The sequence below is a fragment of the Myotis lucifugus genome, unplaced genomic scaffold, assembly GCF_000147115.1.
Source record: "Myotis lucifugus unplaced genomic scaffold, Myoluc2.0 scaffold_100, whole genome shotgun sequence".
Classification (NCBI taxonomy): domain Eukaryota; kingdom Metazoa; phylum Chordata; class Mammalia; order Chiroptera; family Vespertilionidae; genus Myotis; species Myotis lucifugus.
Genome location: NW_005871148.1, coordinates 786,067 through 802,637, shown reverse-complemented (window position 1 = coordinate 802,637; position 16,571 = coordinate 786,067). Strand labels below are relative to the sequence as shown.

At 42.9% G+C, this 16,571-nt stretch overlaps 1 protein-coding gene across 1 annotated transcript in view; it reads left to right on the top strand.

Annotated features, from left to right (window-relative positions):
* The first annotated feature begins 5,153 nt into the window (after positions 1-5,153).
* DHX8 (DEAH-box helicase 8) overlaps positions 5,154-16,571 on the top strand; it is a 30,067-nt gene continuing 18,649 nt past the window's right edge. Inside the window, exons 1-11 of the mRNA XM_006092308.3 lie at positions 5,154-5,346; positions 6,964-7,049; positions 7,903-7,975; positions 9,066-9,151; positions 10,237-10,346; positions 10,986-11,369; positions 11,787-11,931; positions 12,025-12,228; positions 12,932-13,019; positions 14,694-14,791; positions 16,083-16,364. Coding sequence (XP_006092370.1) covers positions 5,199-5,346; positions 6,964-7,049; positions 7,903-7,975; positions 9,066-9,151; positions 10,237-10,346; positions 10,986-11,369; positions 11,787-11,931; positions 12,025-12,228; positions 12,932-13,019; positions 14,694-14,791; positions 16,083-16,364 — 1,704 coding nt within the window. The 5' untranslated portion in view covers positions 5,154-5,198. The remainder of the gene's footprint in view (positions 5,347-6,963; positions 7,050-7,902; positions 7,976-9,065; positions 9,152-10,236; positions 10,347-10,985; positions 11,370-11,786; positions 11,932-12,024; positions 12,229-12,931; positions 13,020-14,693; positions 14,792-16,082; positions 16,365-16,571) is intronic.

Here is a 16,571-nt window from a genome sequence, read left to right as displayed (position 1 = left end):
GAGTTCCTGGAAGAGTAGGTTTTCTTTAAAAAATTTTTAAAGCCCTAACCGGTTTGGCTCAGTGGATAGAGCGTCGGCCTGCGGACTCAAGGGTTCCAGGTTCGATTCTGGTCAAGGGCATGTACCTTGGTTTCGGTCACATCCCCAATGGGGAGTGTGCAGGAGGCAGAGGATTGATGTTTCTCTCTCATGGATGTTTCTGACTCTCTATCCCTCTTCCTTCCTCTCTGTAAAAAATTAATAAAATATATTTAAAAAAAATTTTTTTTAAATTGATTTTTAGAGAGGGAGGAAGGGAGAGAGAGAAACATCGATGCGAGAGCGAATCATTGCTCGGGCTGCCTCCTGCACACTCCCTACCAGGGATGGAACCCGTAACTGGGGATTGAACCGGCAACTTTTAGTTGCACAGGACAATGCTCAACCAACTAAGCCACATTGGCCAGGGCATGGAGGAGCAGTTTCTTTTGAGTTAGTGGCAAGAGTGTGCAGATTAACACAGACCTTTGTTCCTGGGCCAGTTGGACAGCTGGTAACATGTTTGGCTTGCAAACAGAATGTCAATCCCTCTTTTCTCTGGTCTCTCCCCACCCACTCACTTCTTGGTTTGGCCTGGTTTTTGCATCTTTCCCAAGGAAAGCCTTAAGAGTTCCTAAAGACCTGTTCTGTCTGCGGAGTAGCCACTCTCTGTGTCACTGTTTCACTAATAAACTCTTTCATTTTAAACTCTTAAAAAAATTCCTAAAGAATGACCTTAAACAGAAAGCAGAGGCTACAAAAATACCCTATCCCCAGAGATGGGGGCTAAATCTCACTAGAGAAAAAAGAAGCCTAAGATAACGTGTTACTTTGTCACCTCTACTTGTAATATTGATTTAAAAATTTTTTTAAAAAAGAAAACTAACTTAAAGTAAGTCTAAGAAATACCAACTAGATGCCAAAGGATGATTAACTCATAAATAAATATGTGAAAATTCCCACAGGTGAGGATGTAGAGATGGGGGAATAAATTTTCTTTTTTAAAAAAAAATATTTTTATTGATTTTTTACAGAGAGGAAGGGAGAGGGGTCGAGAGTTAGAAACATCGGTGAGAGAGAAACATTGATCAGCTGCCTCCTGCACACCTCCTACTGGGGATGTGCCCGCAACCAAGGTACATGCCCTTGACAGGAATCAAACCTGGGACCCTTCAGTCCGCAGGCTGATGCTCTATCCACTGAGCCAAACTGGCTAGGGCGGGAATAAATTTTCTTAAGAAGTTCACATCATAGGGAGTCTGATTCTTCCTGGCATTTTAAAGATAGCCCTTAAAATGAGAGAGACAGGAGGAACTTGGTTGTGACAAAAAAAAAAAAAAAAAAAAAAAAAAAAAGAAAGAAAGAAAGAAAGAAAATGCTAGGTGAGGCAGAACAATTTTTTTGTCTAACACTGAAAAACTTTAGAGAACTTAGAACCCAAAACATCCTATTAGTGATGGCAGGTTGATGGCCTAAGAAGAAAGGGAATTTTAGGTCAGGGACATTGTGCGCAAATTTGAAGCTGTGCTTGGGCATTAGAAGATAAGGCAGACAAATAATGGATTGCAACAGGATGGACTGCCCTGTGAGATGATCCTGGCCCCTGCCCCCTTCCCAGCTGCCCTGAGGGAGCAGATCTGATTTGTTGTTTTTTTGGTTTCCCAATCACCTGAGCTCAAGTTAAGGCAGCAGAGCGGCCAGAGTTATAAACACAGCTCTGCCACCCACCAGGAGTGATGGCATTCAGAGTATTCTAGATATTTCCTGATGGTTTTCCCCTAATGATGCTTTCCAAAACCTTTCACAGTGCTTGGGCACAAAATAGATGGTCAATACGTGTTTGCTGAGTTGAATTTGGAGAAGAATTTGGGGGAAAGTTCAAGGGGTGTTTCACGACTTCACTTTCTCTGGGGTCCTGTCCCTGTCAGTGAGGGCCTCAGATGAAAGCGCTCAGGCCATCTCATCAATGTCTTTAGGTTGGCTCCCAGACTCCCCAGTTGGGTCAGGGCCCCAGTGGAAACGTGAAAAAGGAGCCATTTTCCCCCCCTGAAGTTTCTTTCATTAATAACAAGCACAGCTGAGTGGCAGTTACACACTTAGAAGCAAAGGATTCTGATTTTGCCTGCAGAACAGAGGTGTCTCCCCTCAGATCTCAGTTTTAGCCCAGCAGGAAAAGCCAGGGCTGTCTTGTTTGCAGCAACACCGTTTTGATGGGTGACAGGAAGTCCTGTGACTTTTCTCACCACCTTCCCTGAGGATGCCACCTTTCAGCTACACGCACTTAGATTATGTCTGCCCTCCCCCATCCAATCTAGAGGCGCTAAGAGGTTCAGTGCTTTCTTTCCTACTTCCCAAAGTCTTACCCAACTGCTCACAGCTGGAAGCAGTCTTTGGGACAGAGCAGAAATAATGTCCGAATGGTGGTCAGGGTTGAACACATACATCAGCCTGGGAATAAGTATATAAACAACGCCCTTGTTATGAGGAGGGTGGTGGGAAATAATTTCTTACCCATCGCAGGTGGTGGTGTGGGTAGTGACTAAGCATAGACTATTTGTTTTACTATTTTTTTGTTAAGGTACATTATTTACTGGGAACTATCAATGGCTGTGTTAAAAGGGCCACATGGAGGCTGTCCAAGGAAGGCAATATAATGATAATGGACAATTAATTATACTTGGTATAATTTTAAAAAATATAATACCCAAAGGACAACTAGAATGCATTTGACCTGCATTTTGTTCAGCATCTTTTATGGGAAGAGAGTAGTATTGATGAAAAAAATGTCCAAACCTGTAGAGAATTTTTATGAGTTTATTTGCGCTCAAACTGACAGTGACAGTGCTGAGAAGCAAGATCTCAAAGGCTCTGGAGAATGACAGTTTCACAGTTTCTTTTATGCATTTGAAATTGAGGGAACACATAAGGGAGATTACATGAAGGTGGGAGAAATCAAGGCAAGGATTATGTGATTTCTTGAGGGTGGTTACATCTTTGAGGGGGTATTTATTCTGGCATTTCAAAGGCATATTAACCTAGATGCACAAGAACAATGGAGAAGGCTGGCTTAAAAACTCTTCCTTAGAGAAGTTATAGGCCTGGGGCATGACTACACACCATGACCTGCCCAGTTAGGAATTTATAGTTTATTACAGCATCCCCTTTTCATCCACAGTAGGATTCTACGTGCATCTGTGTTTGGGCTGTCACGTTGTCAGTACCTATGTATTTACTTGTTTTCCTTCAGCATAAAAAAAAAAAAAAATTCCGTGGTGTAACAGGTAATATGTGTGTTGCAAAAAAACCGTTCACTTTGGAAAACATGCATTTAATGGCATATGTAAATAAAATTTAATAAGTTTTGCTGTTAATATTTACTATGGAGATAAATGTTCAATAACTTTCAAATAATTAGAAAAATTTTTATGGTCTTATATTGTTACTCTTGCTACATGTTATGGTTCTATAGCTTTTTTTCCCCACAGAACTTTTAAAACAAAACAAACTCCAGGTTTTCCCCCCTTTCAGTTAAATATTTGAGGAAAGCAGAATATAAATCTAATTTCAAGGCAAAGAAGCACAAAGAAAGGAAGTCAAATGGAATAAGCCCTTGTTATCCTAACTCCAAACTGGCAAATTGAGCATGTGGAATCAAGTGCAGGATTTTCCATTCTATGCCTGGGGAAAAGGAGAAAGAGAAAGGGGAGGGGTAGGAAGAGGTTAGATAGTACAGTACTGACTTTTTTTTTTTTTTTAATCCTCACCCAAGCATATTTTTCCATGGATTTTTAGAAAGAGTGGAAGGGAGGAGGAGAGACCCACAGAGAGACATCAATGTGAGAGCGATACATCGACTGGTTGCCTCCCGCATGCATCCGGACCTGGCCTGGAACCGAGCCTGCAACAGAGGTACATGCCCTTGACCCTTTAGTCTCCGGGCCAACGCTCTTTCCACTGAGCCAAACTGGGCAGGGCCAGTGCTGACTTTGTAGGAACCTGGAAACATGGAGGTCTTGGAGGCAGTGAGAGCGACCACTCCAGGGTTTTCTCCTGGCCGTTTCTTTAGTGCCCGGTGAGATGTTGGGTGAACAGACTCCAAAAGTGCAGCAGTGTGATGTAGCCTGAAGCTAAAAGCAAAAGGATCTGATTTCCTCCCTTTTGATTGAGTACAGGGCCACTCACTTTGGGGTGCCTCGGTTTCCTTGTTCATCACACGGAGCAGTGCGGTGTGGGAAAATCCTCACCTCAGCACAGAGTTACCGAAAAGGGAAAGGGGGCCTGAAGCAGAAACTGGGAGACCTGAGCTTATGACAGTGGGTTCACAGCTTAGCAGATATTTTTGGGTACAAGTTCTGAGAGGACCGAGGTGATTGGCCTCGTTAGCATGAAGGAAATCAGGGGTTGAGCAGTTTTCACGGGAGGAGCCAGGTGGCATTCTGGGGACTCAGACTGAGGGGATCTGAGGTTCACAAACCTTACAGTGACCACTGTTTGGGCCTTGGGATGGTGGTAACTGCCGTCTGCAGTGTGTTTACTGTGTCAGGCTCCTTGCATAACTATCTCGTTTAGTCATCACCTGAACCCAGTTGGAGCATCATCATCCCAATGAACAGAAGAGAAAACAGGCCGCTGAGATTAATTTGCCCAAGATCACTTGTCCATTGCCTCACGTGTAAAATGAGTTAGTAACAGAACTAGACTCCATTGCCTGCTGGTTTGTTACAGAGTCGCCTGAGATAGTCATGAGCTACGAAGAGGCACAGCCTTGGGAATATAGGGGTCTGTTGTAAAGCAAGTTTTGCCTTTTCCCCTTGAATTTGGGTCTCTTTTTCAAGGCTTCTAAAGCGCAGGCGCCCTTTGCGCGGGCCACGGTCGCCCTCTGCCGACGCAAGAAAAGGAACGCGCTGAGAGCGACTGTTTCCGGGCCTGAGAGTCCGCCAAGAAGCTCGCTGGCCTGTAGAGGGCGCCATCCAGTGTGCAGAGTGGCCCACTCGGCCGTCCCTTCCTTAGCCACTTCCTGTCTGATCTCTATGATCCACCCGGTTACGTCACCGGAAGTTCCTGGAGTTTTCAATTTATCGTAAACAAAAGGGATGTGCCCCGACCCGGAAGTGGAAATTGGAACCGGGTCGGTGTAGCTCCGAAGGCCATCGGTGAGGAGGCGGGGGGAAGCCGTAGCCATGGCGGTGGCTGTGGCCATGGTGGGAGCCGTAAACGGGACGGAGCTAGGCCCCGCGGAAGAACTCGCCAAACTCGAGTATCTGTCTTTAGTGTCGAAGGTTTGCACCGAGTTGGACAATCACTTGGGGATCAACGACAAGGATCTGGGTGAGCTCGGGGAAGTTTCCGCGGCCTCCGGGCTTGGGGTCGAGGGAAGCGGAAGGAGAAATGGGTTGAGGGGCTGGGTGTGTGTCCGTAGGAATCTCTCTCTCTCAGAGACTTGGGCCCAGGAAACCTGCGGCCGTGGCCTCCGCATAAGAACTCTCCTGGCGGAGTTGTTAGAAACCATTTTCCAGGGCTGTCAGTGAAACCCAGAGCGGCCATCGCTGCTTGCTCTCCCCCCCCCCCCCCCCCCCAGCCTCAGATAAATTAAGCAGCATTAACAACAGCAGCTGAGTCGTCGTCGTCGTCGTTGTTGTTGTTGAGGATGATGATGATGATGATAATGATGGTAGACATTATTCTTCTTGCACCGACTGCTTGTTGAGTAACTTTAAGGCAAAGTAATCAATACGCCATTGTGGGATCTCTGGGGCGGCCTGACCTGGCCCAGGATATCCCACAATAACGACCTGTGAGGATCATGGGAAGGAAGCACTTAGCATAGCGATTGGCATGTAAGATGGTTCAAAAGTCTTAACCACTGGCACTGTTGTTATTAAGTCCATTGTAGCCTGATGGCGTTTGGTTTTCACTTATTGTCATCAAACAGGTAAAGGCACATTCCAGCATGGAAATGGTATGTTAGGACTAATTTATGTTCGTTATTCAGATCTTCCATGTTATTGTTATTTGTTAGGATTAAAATCCGAATGAAATCATTCAAATTTTCTCCTAGGACTCACAGTTGGAGGCATATTATCTCAGCTTATCCTAAAATGCACTTCTCTTCTGAAAGTCTCTTAATTATTAAATAGCTCTAACATTAGAAGTTTCAAAAACTAGGCAGGTTTACGGAGAAAAATTTGGGGGGCAAGTGAGTCTTTTATTAACTTGATTGTACCATCCAGCGGTTGCCCGGCCCTCATATATAGAGTCTGCCTTTCCAAAAGCTGTAGAAAGCATCCTGTGCATGCATCCGTTGCGAGTGTGTGTATGTGTGGGTGTATGTATGGGCTCATGCTTTCAGACATTGTAACCTCTAGCTAGTAGTTTCATGGAAGAGATTACGATGATATGGGACAAGGAGGTCTCCCTTACATTCACTCAGAGGCCTGGTGAGCCATTTTGTAGTGACAGCTTTTCATTTGTGAAATTTAACTAGAGCCCTGGTTGGGTGGCTCAGTTGGTTGGGGTATCATCTGTACACCAAAAAGGTTTTGGGCACACACCATGTTGCAGGTTTGATCCCCAGTTGGGGTGCATATGGGAGGCAACCAGTCGATGTTTCTCACTCTTCCTTCTTCTCTCTCTAAAATTAATAAACATATTCTGGGTGAGGATTTTGAAAAATGAACTAGAATAAGAATACCTTTCTTTTTACTAGATGGGATGCTGCCTGATTCATGAATTGTTCAATAAAGCCAATGAGATCTTTTAAAAAATTTAGCTGGAACCGACATGGATAATCTTGGTAGTCTAAGTTCTCTTCCTTTACCCTTACTGGATGGTGGTCTTTGGTTTTTATGACTTTGGATAACCTAGTTAGTTTTGTTTATAACATTTTTTAATTGATTTTTTTGCTCAAGTCTCCATTCTTGTTTTAATTTCTTTTCTCTCTTGCAGCTGAATTTGTGATCAGTCTTGCTGAGAAAAATACCACCTTTGATACTTTTAAGACTTCTCTGGTCAAAAATGGTGCAGAATTCACGGTATGTGTGTCTGGAGACCCCTGCTTTATTTTACTGTCACTATTGAATTTTAATTTTGATAGGATTTAATTAGGGTTTTTTTTTTTTTAAATATTTTATTGATTTTTTACAGAGAAGAAGGGAGAGGGACAGAGAGTTAGAAACATCGATGAGAGAGATCGATCAGCTGCCTCCTGCACGCCCCCCACTGGGGATGTGCCCGCAACCCAGGTACATGCCCTTGACCGGAATCGAACCCGGGACCCTTCAGTCCGCAGGCCGACGCTCCATCCACTGAGCCAAACCGGTTCGGCTAATTAGGGTTTTGATAGAGAAAGGAGATACTTGGTACATACCAATCTGATACATCATTAAGTGTATAATTTTTTTTATTTTTCAATTACAGTTTATGTTCAATATTATTCTGTATCAGTTTCAGGTGTACAGCATAGTGGTTAGACAATCAAGTGTAATGTTTTCATGCCACTAAGCTAGCCGTGGGCAAACTACGGCCCGCGGGCCGGATCCGGCCCGTTTGAAATGAATAAAACTAAAAAAAAAAAAAAAAGACCATACCCTTTTATGTAATGATGTTTACTTTGAATTTATATTAGTTCACACAAACACTCCATCCATGCTTTTGTTCCGGCCCTCCGGTCCAGTTTAAGAACCCATTGTGGCCCTCCAGTCAAAAAGTTTGCCCACCCCTGCACTAAGCAGTGGTGATGTAACTGGATTTCCTGTGACACTTTTCTAGAAAAATGGGGCAGGCAGGGATAACTACTCTTCTCTAAACTTTAGAGGACATCCCTCTTCTTAGTGTTTTAAGCACTGATCTAGGAGCTGACAATTTTTGTTCTGTTTGTTTTCCAAGGATTCTCTTATTAGTAACTTGCTGCGTCTCATACAAACCATGCGGCCTCCAGCAAAGCCTTCTACTAGCAAAGGTGAGCAGAGCTGCTAGCTGAGCTTAGCCTCCAGAATGGTGTAGACTGTCAAGCATTCTGTTTCTGGTTTGATGCAAATCTAGTGTGGAAGTTCATTTGTTAACCATTAAGAATATTGTGTTTGTTTCGCTTGTTGCAGCTGCTGAACAAGTAAATGTTGTAGTAAAATTTTTCAAATGACTTAAAGTTAAAATTGTGAGAATTATAAGACATAACCAACCAAATGAATACTGATACACTTCCCGATGCCCACATAGTTTGTTGAGGTTTTATAATCAACTAGGGGCCCAGTGCATGAATTCGTGCACCTTGAAAGGAACTGTGGGCCGTGAAGCTGCAGTGGGCACAGGGGCGGGTCTCTGCTCATCCTCCGTGCTCCCACCATGGCCCCTGGTCCCCTGTCTGCCGGCAGCCCCGCTCTCACCGCTGCTGCTCCCACAGCTGCTGCTGACGGTGTGGAGCGATTGGGGCTGGCACCAAGGAGCGGGTGCGAGTGGGGCTGGTGCCCTAAGCGCGTGTGAGCGGCGGCTGCTGCCCAGATCGCCCCTCAGGAGCAGAGGGAGGTGGAGAAGCCCTCAGGGACAATTGGGGCTGGCAACTGCTGCTCACACCCGCTGACGGCGCTGAGTGGTCAGGACCAGCACCAGACGCCGGCAGCAGGTGTGAGTGCCAGGTAGAACCGTGGCATGCAAGAGCAAGGAATTGTCAGTAACCACAGAGGCTCGCCCCGATGACAGCGACTGGTGCCCTGCCTTGGTCTGGCGCCCCCACTCACCTGCTCCACCATTCCACTGCTACCGATGCCCGCCATGTTCCGCACGCACCTCCTGGTGGTCAGTGCGCACGTCATAGTGACCTGTTGTTTGGTGGTTCTGCCATTCGGTCTGTTTGCATATTAGAGTTTTATATGTAGAGATTTTTTTTTAGATAATTAAATTATGTTTCTCTTGGTATATAAGAGTAATATGTAGAAAAGTTCCATGTTCTGCTTTTAGTTTGATGCAAATCTAATGAAGTTCTTTTGTTAACCATTAAGAATATTAAATATATCTTTTCTTTTACATTCTTTCATGTTCTTTAATGAAACAAGATCCAGTTGTTAAACCCAAAACTGAGAAAGAAAAACTGAAAGAACTCTTTCCAGTCCTTTGCCAACCAGACAACCCTTCTGTTCGGGTACTGATACCATTTTGAGAATGTCTACTGTAACTGCATGTTACCCCCACCCAGTCTCTTTTCTTTGTCTCATTAGTTAATTTTTTTCTTTCTCTCTTTTTCCATTACTTATTATTTTAAGTTTTCCTTTATTGTAATATATTTTTCAAAGTGAAAATATTTGATCATTCCTGAGCATGTACTACATATAGAATAATGTTAAAGGGTTCAAGAATGATATTTGAAGGAAATGAGATTAGGAATTGTGGAAAGCTGTGAATAGGGATATGAAATAGGTATGAAATAACTTAAGGTTCTAGAACAGATGCCTGATGTGTAAAATTAGATTTTTTGCTCCATTACTTGTTAGAATGTCTAATTTTTGAAATGTTTTGGTTTTAAAATTTTATTTTAGCAAGTATTTATTGAGTATCTACTATGTGCCAAGCACTGTTCTAAGTACCAGGGATACAGCAGTGAACAAGGTAGATTAGAGTTTCTGCCCTCTTGGAGATGGTTACATTCTAGTATTGGGGTGGAGGCAGGAAATAAATATATGTAAACTCCTCTAGCAGAGAGGAGACAGGCAATAAACAAATAAGTAAGCACATATGTATATGTAGCTGACAGGGGTAAGTACTATAGAAAAAATTAAGCAGGTGAAAGGGAGAAGCAAATGCAGAGGGAGAGTTGCTTTTTAAAAATTTTAGCATCTATTTTCTATTTATAATCTTTGTTTGCATTGCTTTCACAGAAGGGGTGATATCTAATTTCCTTCCATAGCCTTGCATTAAGGACAAAGGGGATTTGCCAAATGTAGAAGTGACTTCCAAGAGCCTTTGCTCATACCTCTGCCTCTATCTCAAATTGTGTTGGGAATCTCCACCCTCCCTCCCCCTGCCGCTTCCTTCACATAGGCAGTTAGCAATGTGGAGACTGTCAGACTTGTAGTACCTGAAGTACAGATTTTTTTTATAAGTGTTTATTTGAGCCAAACTGAGGACATTGTCAGAAAACAAGATCTCAAATACTCCTGAAGTACAGATTTTGAGTGATATTCTTCCCCCACCTCTTCTTCTCCTAACTTTTCTCCTCTGCCTCTGTAGACCATGCTGGATGAGGATGATGTGAAAGTTGCTGTGGATGTCCTGAAAGAACTGGAGGCTTTAATGCCCAGCGCAGCAGGCCAGGAGAAGCAAAGAGATGCTGAGCACCGGTTTGTCCTTGATGTCCTATCTTTTGGAAGTTTAGCATACTATGATAGTTGAATTTTGCGGACCAGCCAAGGAAAATTTTGGCTAGTGCCAAAATTTGGTAATGGCTAGTGCCCTTCTTTCACACCAGTAATGGGCAGAATTTTTTTTATCACTGGGGATTTTCACATTATAGAAAGTTATTATGATTAATGACACTTAAATCAGCCATATCAGTTGATTAGAAATTGATTTCGTGTTTGAAGTGTTGCAGAGCCATTTCTTCTTTCCTCGGTCTTCAGGAGATCTGCCCTTTGGCTGATTGAGACAGATAAGAGTCTGCTCAAATTTTGGGCTAGTTGACAGAATCTAGACTGGCCATTACCATGTTGTTAGATCTATTTTTATTGCTCCCTGTCAAGAGTATGTATGCAGCAAATGCTAAGATGTTCAGAAGATGGAAATATGGGCTCAGAGGCTGAATATGTTTATGGCCTCATTCTTTATTGATCTGCAGGGATGTCATAGTTATTGAAACTGTAGTTCAGTTTAACTCTTAGAAGGCACTTAACCAGGTGCATGGCACTGTGCTGGGTGCTTGGGGATACAGAGATGGAATTGGGCTGGTTTCTTTTTTACACAGGTGTCTGTTGATTTGTTAGGGACAAGACAAAGAAGAAGAAGCGGAGCCGGAGTCGGGAGCGAGAGCGTGACCGTGACCGTGACCGTGACCGTGATCGTGATCGTGATAGAGAACGAGACCGTGATAGAGACCACAAGCGGAGACACCGGTCCCGCTCTCGATCACGTTCCAGGACCCGTGAGAGGAATAAAGGGAAGTCTAGATATCGGTCCAGGAGCAGAAGTCAGAGTCCCCCCAAAGACCGGAAGGACCGAGACAAGTATGGGGAGAGGAATCTGGACAGATGGCGGGATAAGCACGTGGACCGCCCTCCCCCGGAAGAGCCTGCTATCGGGGACATTTACAATGGCAAAGTTACCAGCATCATGCAGTTTGGATGCTTTGTGCAGCTAGAGGGACTAAGGTAATGGCGAGTGCCCTTCTTGCACACCAGTAATGGGCAGAATTTCTTTATCACTGGGGATTTTCACATTATAGAAAGTTATTACGATTAATGACACTTAAATCAGCCATATCAGTTGATTAGAAATTGACTTCATGTTTGAAGTGTTGTAGAGCCATTTCTTCTTTCCTCGGTCTTCAGGAGATCTGCCCTTTGGCTGATTGAGACAGATAAGAGTCTGCTCAATTCTTATTCCCGCTGCCGCCTCATGTTTTTGGGAGGGAGGGTGGTAATAGTATATGCTATTGTTTGACCCCCTTCTTGTTACTTTCCTCTTGAGCTTAAGACCATTTCCATTTGTTCAGTTCCAACAAGGGTAGAAGTCTGTTGGGAACAGGTATTTTAGACATGCTTTGGATGTGTCTGACTCTCCCTCAGGAAGCGGTGGGAAGGCCTGGTGCATATTTCTGAGCTCCGGCGGGAAGGCCGTGTCGCTAATGTGGCTGATGTGGTGAGCAAAGGCCAGAGAGTCAAGGTCAAAGTGTTGTCCTTCACTGGGACCAAGACCAGTTTGAGCATGAAGGTAGGTGAGATATCCAGCCTGTTACCACATCTGATGGCCCAGGACACATAAGAGGACAGCAAGTGAGCTAGCTTCATTTTCTGTGTGCCTTAGGATGTGGATCAAGAGACAGGGGAAGATCTGAACCCAAATCGACGACGAAATCTTATAGGGGAGACCAATGAGGAGACTTCTATGAGGAATCCGGACAGACCCACTCACCTCTCCCTCGTCAGTGCCCCTGAAGTAGAGGATGACTCGCTGGAGCGCAAGCGCCTTACCCGCATCTCTGACCCAGAGAAGTGGGAGATCAAACAGGTTGGGGCCATTTGCTTTCATAGCCACATAGCCATTCACTATGTAGCATGGTGGTTAAGAGTGTGGGCCCTGGAGCTTGATGGCCTGGGTGACTTCTGGCTACTTAACTAGCTGTGTGATTCTAAGCCAAGTTATTCTCCCTCTTTGTGCCTCGGTATGCTTCTCTGTAAAAACAGTCGGTGGTGGACTTGTGGGGACTAAATGAGTTAATAGAAGTAAAACTCTTAGGTTAGTGCCTGCATATATGGTAATGCTATGTAAATTTTTGCTCTTGTTTTTATCATTCATCAGTAAATATCAGAACCACGGGTGTCCCAGGTACTATGTAGAAGCTAGGGCTACAAAGACATGGTTCCTGCCTTTGAGGAACTCCCAAGTCCAGTGGAGGAGACAAATTGAAATCCAAAATTGTAAAGGTTTACATATTACATAATAAGGAATGTGTAGAATGCTATGGAACCAAGGAAAGGAGCAGACTTAGCAGATAACTCTTCTGGGGAAGAGACACTTGAGCCAGGCTTTCGGGCACCATGTTGTCTTGTCCCCCAGGGATGGGATTTATGATGTTTGAGGCTCTGCAATCCTGGGTTAGAAGAGAAAAAAAACCTTGGTTTTCTACATGAAACCTCTGTATTAATTCTTCTCCAAAAGAAGAGTTTTGATCTTAGCAAGTTACAAATGCTGCTTTCTGTCCTTTGGCTAGATGATTGCTGCTAATGTGCTTTCCAAAGAAGAGTTTCCAGACTTCGATGAAGAGACTGGCATTCTTCCTAAAGTAGATGATGAAGAAGGTAACTAGCCACTGGGATTGAGCAGGATAATGGATTGGGAGGAAAGTTGGAAAGTTGAGCTATTGGACAAGGTGGTTTATTTGTAGTTTAATCCAGTGGTTGTGAGTCATTTGTTCCTTGGGTCTCACCACTCATCTCTAAGAACAAGTGTCTCTCCATGATGGAAGCAAAAAAATTCATGTTTCTGGCAAACATTTGTATATTATTATGCTTGTTGCTTATAATAAGTTTTCAAGATAGAAAATGTTTAATTATATTTTGAGGATTATATTTGATCTCATATTCTTAGTAATTGTTCTGAAAACCCTGGGTCCACTTAGATGAACTCTGAGTTGTCCTAGAAACAATTTTTAACTCAGTCCATTAACAATTTTTAAAAATTGTGAAATAAATCCTGTAATGGAACATATATAATTTATATAACAACAGTAAATGAGCACCTACTAAATGAACATCTACACACCTACCTACCAGTAAAGTAGAGCTTACCAGCACCTTTGACCCCCCTACATGCCCCTCTGATTAGATCTTTCTCCTTTCTCTGTGCATCCACCCTCTTAAATTTTGTGTTATTCATTTCCTCACTCTTACTAACATTTTACTATCTATATATTTGTCCCTAAACATTAGTTTGTTTTTGAACTTAATTTTTCTTGATTCATTATCATTCTTTTGGTATTTATCTATGTTGATTTTTATAGTTGTATTTCATTCATTTTCATTGCTACAGAGTGTTGCTCTATCTAAATTTACCATAATTTATCTATTTTACTTTTGATGGCATATGGGCTGTTTCTGGTCTTTATTTACCTTTATGAATAATACTGTTAAAAAATTCCTATACTTGTCTCTTGCTGCACATATGCAAGACCTTCTCTTTTTTTCCTAAATATTGAGGAGAAGAATTACTGGGTGGTAGGAATGTGCATGTTCAACTTTACCAGCAGTCCAAATTGTTTTCTGAAGTTTTTGCACCAATTTCCATTTCTAACAGAAATGTGAGTTCCTCTTGTTCCACATTAAAAAAAAAAAAAATATATATATATATATATATATATATATATATATTGATTTCAGAGAGGAAGGCAGAGGGAGAGAGGTGGAAATATCAATGATGAGAGAGAATCACTGATTGGCTGCCTTTTGCATGCCCCCCACTGGGGATCGAGCCCGCAACTGGGCATGTGCCCTTGACTGGAATCGAACCTGGGACTCTTCAGTTCATAGGCTGATGCTCTATCCACTGAGCCAGACCAACAGGGCCCTGTGGCTCCACATTCTTGGCAACATTTAGTACTGTCCCTTTGTCCAACTTAATTCTTTTTGTGTGTGTGCAACTCTATTGTGGGTTAAGAGTAAATTCTATAATTAAGTTGGATGGCAAGTACCTTAGTACCATCTAGAATATCAGAGCAGCATTTCCCACAGGCTTAATGTTTTTGAAAGTGGCTCTGGTTAGTTCTTGGTGGGAGCACAAATGCCCTGGAAATGGCTGGAGACCGGGGGTAGCAGACACCTGGGTGTGGCTTTACTTGCATTTCTGTCCTTTTGACCTTGGGAGCCAAATTAGGTAATGATTTCTGGTGCTTATGGAAATTAATTCTTTTGATGAAAATGGTTGGTCACTTTTCTCTTTTGTTTTTGACTAATTCTTCTTTTTGGGGGGACTTTTAGATGAGGACCTTGAGATCGAACTGGTTGAGGAAGAGCCTCCCTTCCTGAGAGGGCACACCAAGCAAAGCATGGACATGAGCCCTATTAAAATTGTTAAGGTGAGAAATGCTGGGACTCTAATCTGGACTTGTCAAGTGAACTTCTTAATGTAACAATTCAGTTTTCAGAGCAGTTTATTAATCTGTGTAAGCAGAACTCAGACCACAGGAGGTAGTATTGACTGTTGATTAGGGTCTAGAATATTTTTGTTTTAAAAGGATATTGACCCTGCTTTTGCCTGTGTAATTCTTTTACTTTCTTTCTTTCTTTTTTTTTTTTTTTTTTTGAAGAAGCAGAGATAAATATGTGTGCTTGATCTACCATCACAATTATGCCCAGGCCTTAGGGCTTGAATCATAACCTTGCATATTCAAAGGCAATTTGGAAGGGTTCACTTGCTGTTGGCCCCTAACATAAAGCTATTAGCACTGGATGTTGTGGCCTATCTGTCAGGAGAAGAATTCATGGAACAGTTAAGATAAAATTTTAGATTTGGAAAAGGGTTTTCTTAAAGGTCTCTCAGCCCAGCCACCCATTCAGTGCTTGTATTCACCTATGTATCCTTCTTCAGTGTTCCTCCATGTGGTCTTCTCACATCTGCTTGACATTGTTGGTGAGGGAATTCACAGCCCTAAGGAAACTCATTCCACCTACAGGTGGATCTGATCATTCATTCTTTAGGTGGAACTGAAATCTGTCTTCCAGAAGTGCAGTGGTCTTCATTTTAGTTCATGGGTTCATACAGAAGAATTTTTATTCCTTTTTTTAAAAAAATTTTTTTTATTGATTTCAAAGAGGAAGGGAGAGGGAGAGAGAGATAGAAACATCAATGATGAGAGAGTATCATTGATTGGCTGCCTCCTGCACGCCCCCTACTGTGGATCAAGCCTGCAAGCGGAGCATGTGCCCTTGCCCGGAATCTAACCCGGGACCTTCCAGTCTGCAGTCCAATGCTCTATCCAACTGAGCCAAACCAGCTAGGGCTTTATTCCTTTCTTATATGTTCTATCTCTCTTGGGGTTCTCAATTTTAAGTCAACATCCTCAATTCCTTCAGTGATTTATTATTGTCCTTGTTCATTTTCTCTGAATCAGCTACACTTTCTTTCATGTAGTCTGGTATGTTGATATGAACTGTTTTTCTAAGTGGGTCTTATTCTTTAGGTTCAAGTGGTTTAACATCTACATTTTATTTCCTGGACATCTAATGCACGCTGAGATCCCACATCTAACGCACGCTGAGATCCCACATCTAACGCACGCTGAGATCCCACATCTAACGCACGCTGAGATCCCACATCTAACGCACGCTGAGATCCCACTCTAATGTTGCTTTGTTCTCTTGCATTAGAACCCGGACGGCTCGCTCTCTCAGGCAGCCATGATGCAGAGTGCCTTGGCCAAAGAAAGACGGGAACTCAAGCAAGCCCAGCGAGAAGCCGAGATGGATTCTATTCCCATGGGACTCAACAAACATTGGGTTGATCCTTTGCCTGATGGTAGGACCCTAGGAGTGTGGGGGGTGAACTTAAAAAAAAAATCTGACCCTTTAAAGTATGCTGGGAGGGGCACTGCCAGCACATACCAAAGATTTAGCCTTGGGTTTGGTGATTTGCTTTTTCCTTTAGTTAAAGCATGTTTTTTTTTAAACAAATGTTTAAAATAAAAAATGTTTTAGTAACCCTGGTAAAATTATTAAACTGGCTGAGTTTTTCTACTGAATAACTTAAAAATAATGCAGCTTTGAAACTTCCCTTTTCATATAATTTTTTGTATAATAAATATTAACTAACTGCTGGATATAGTCATGACAAGTATTTTGTTAATTTGTGTTAGGCAA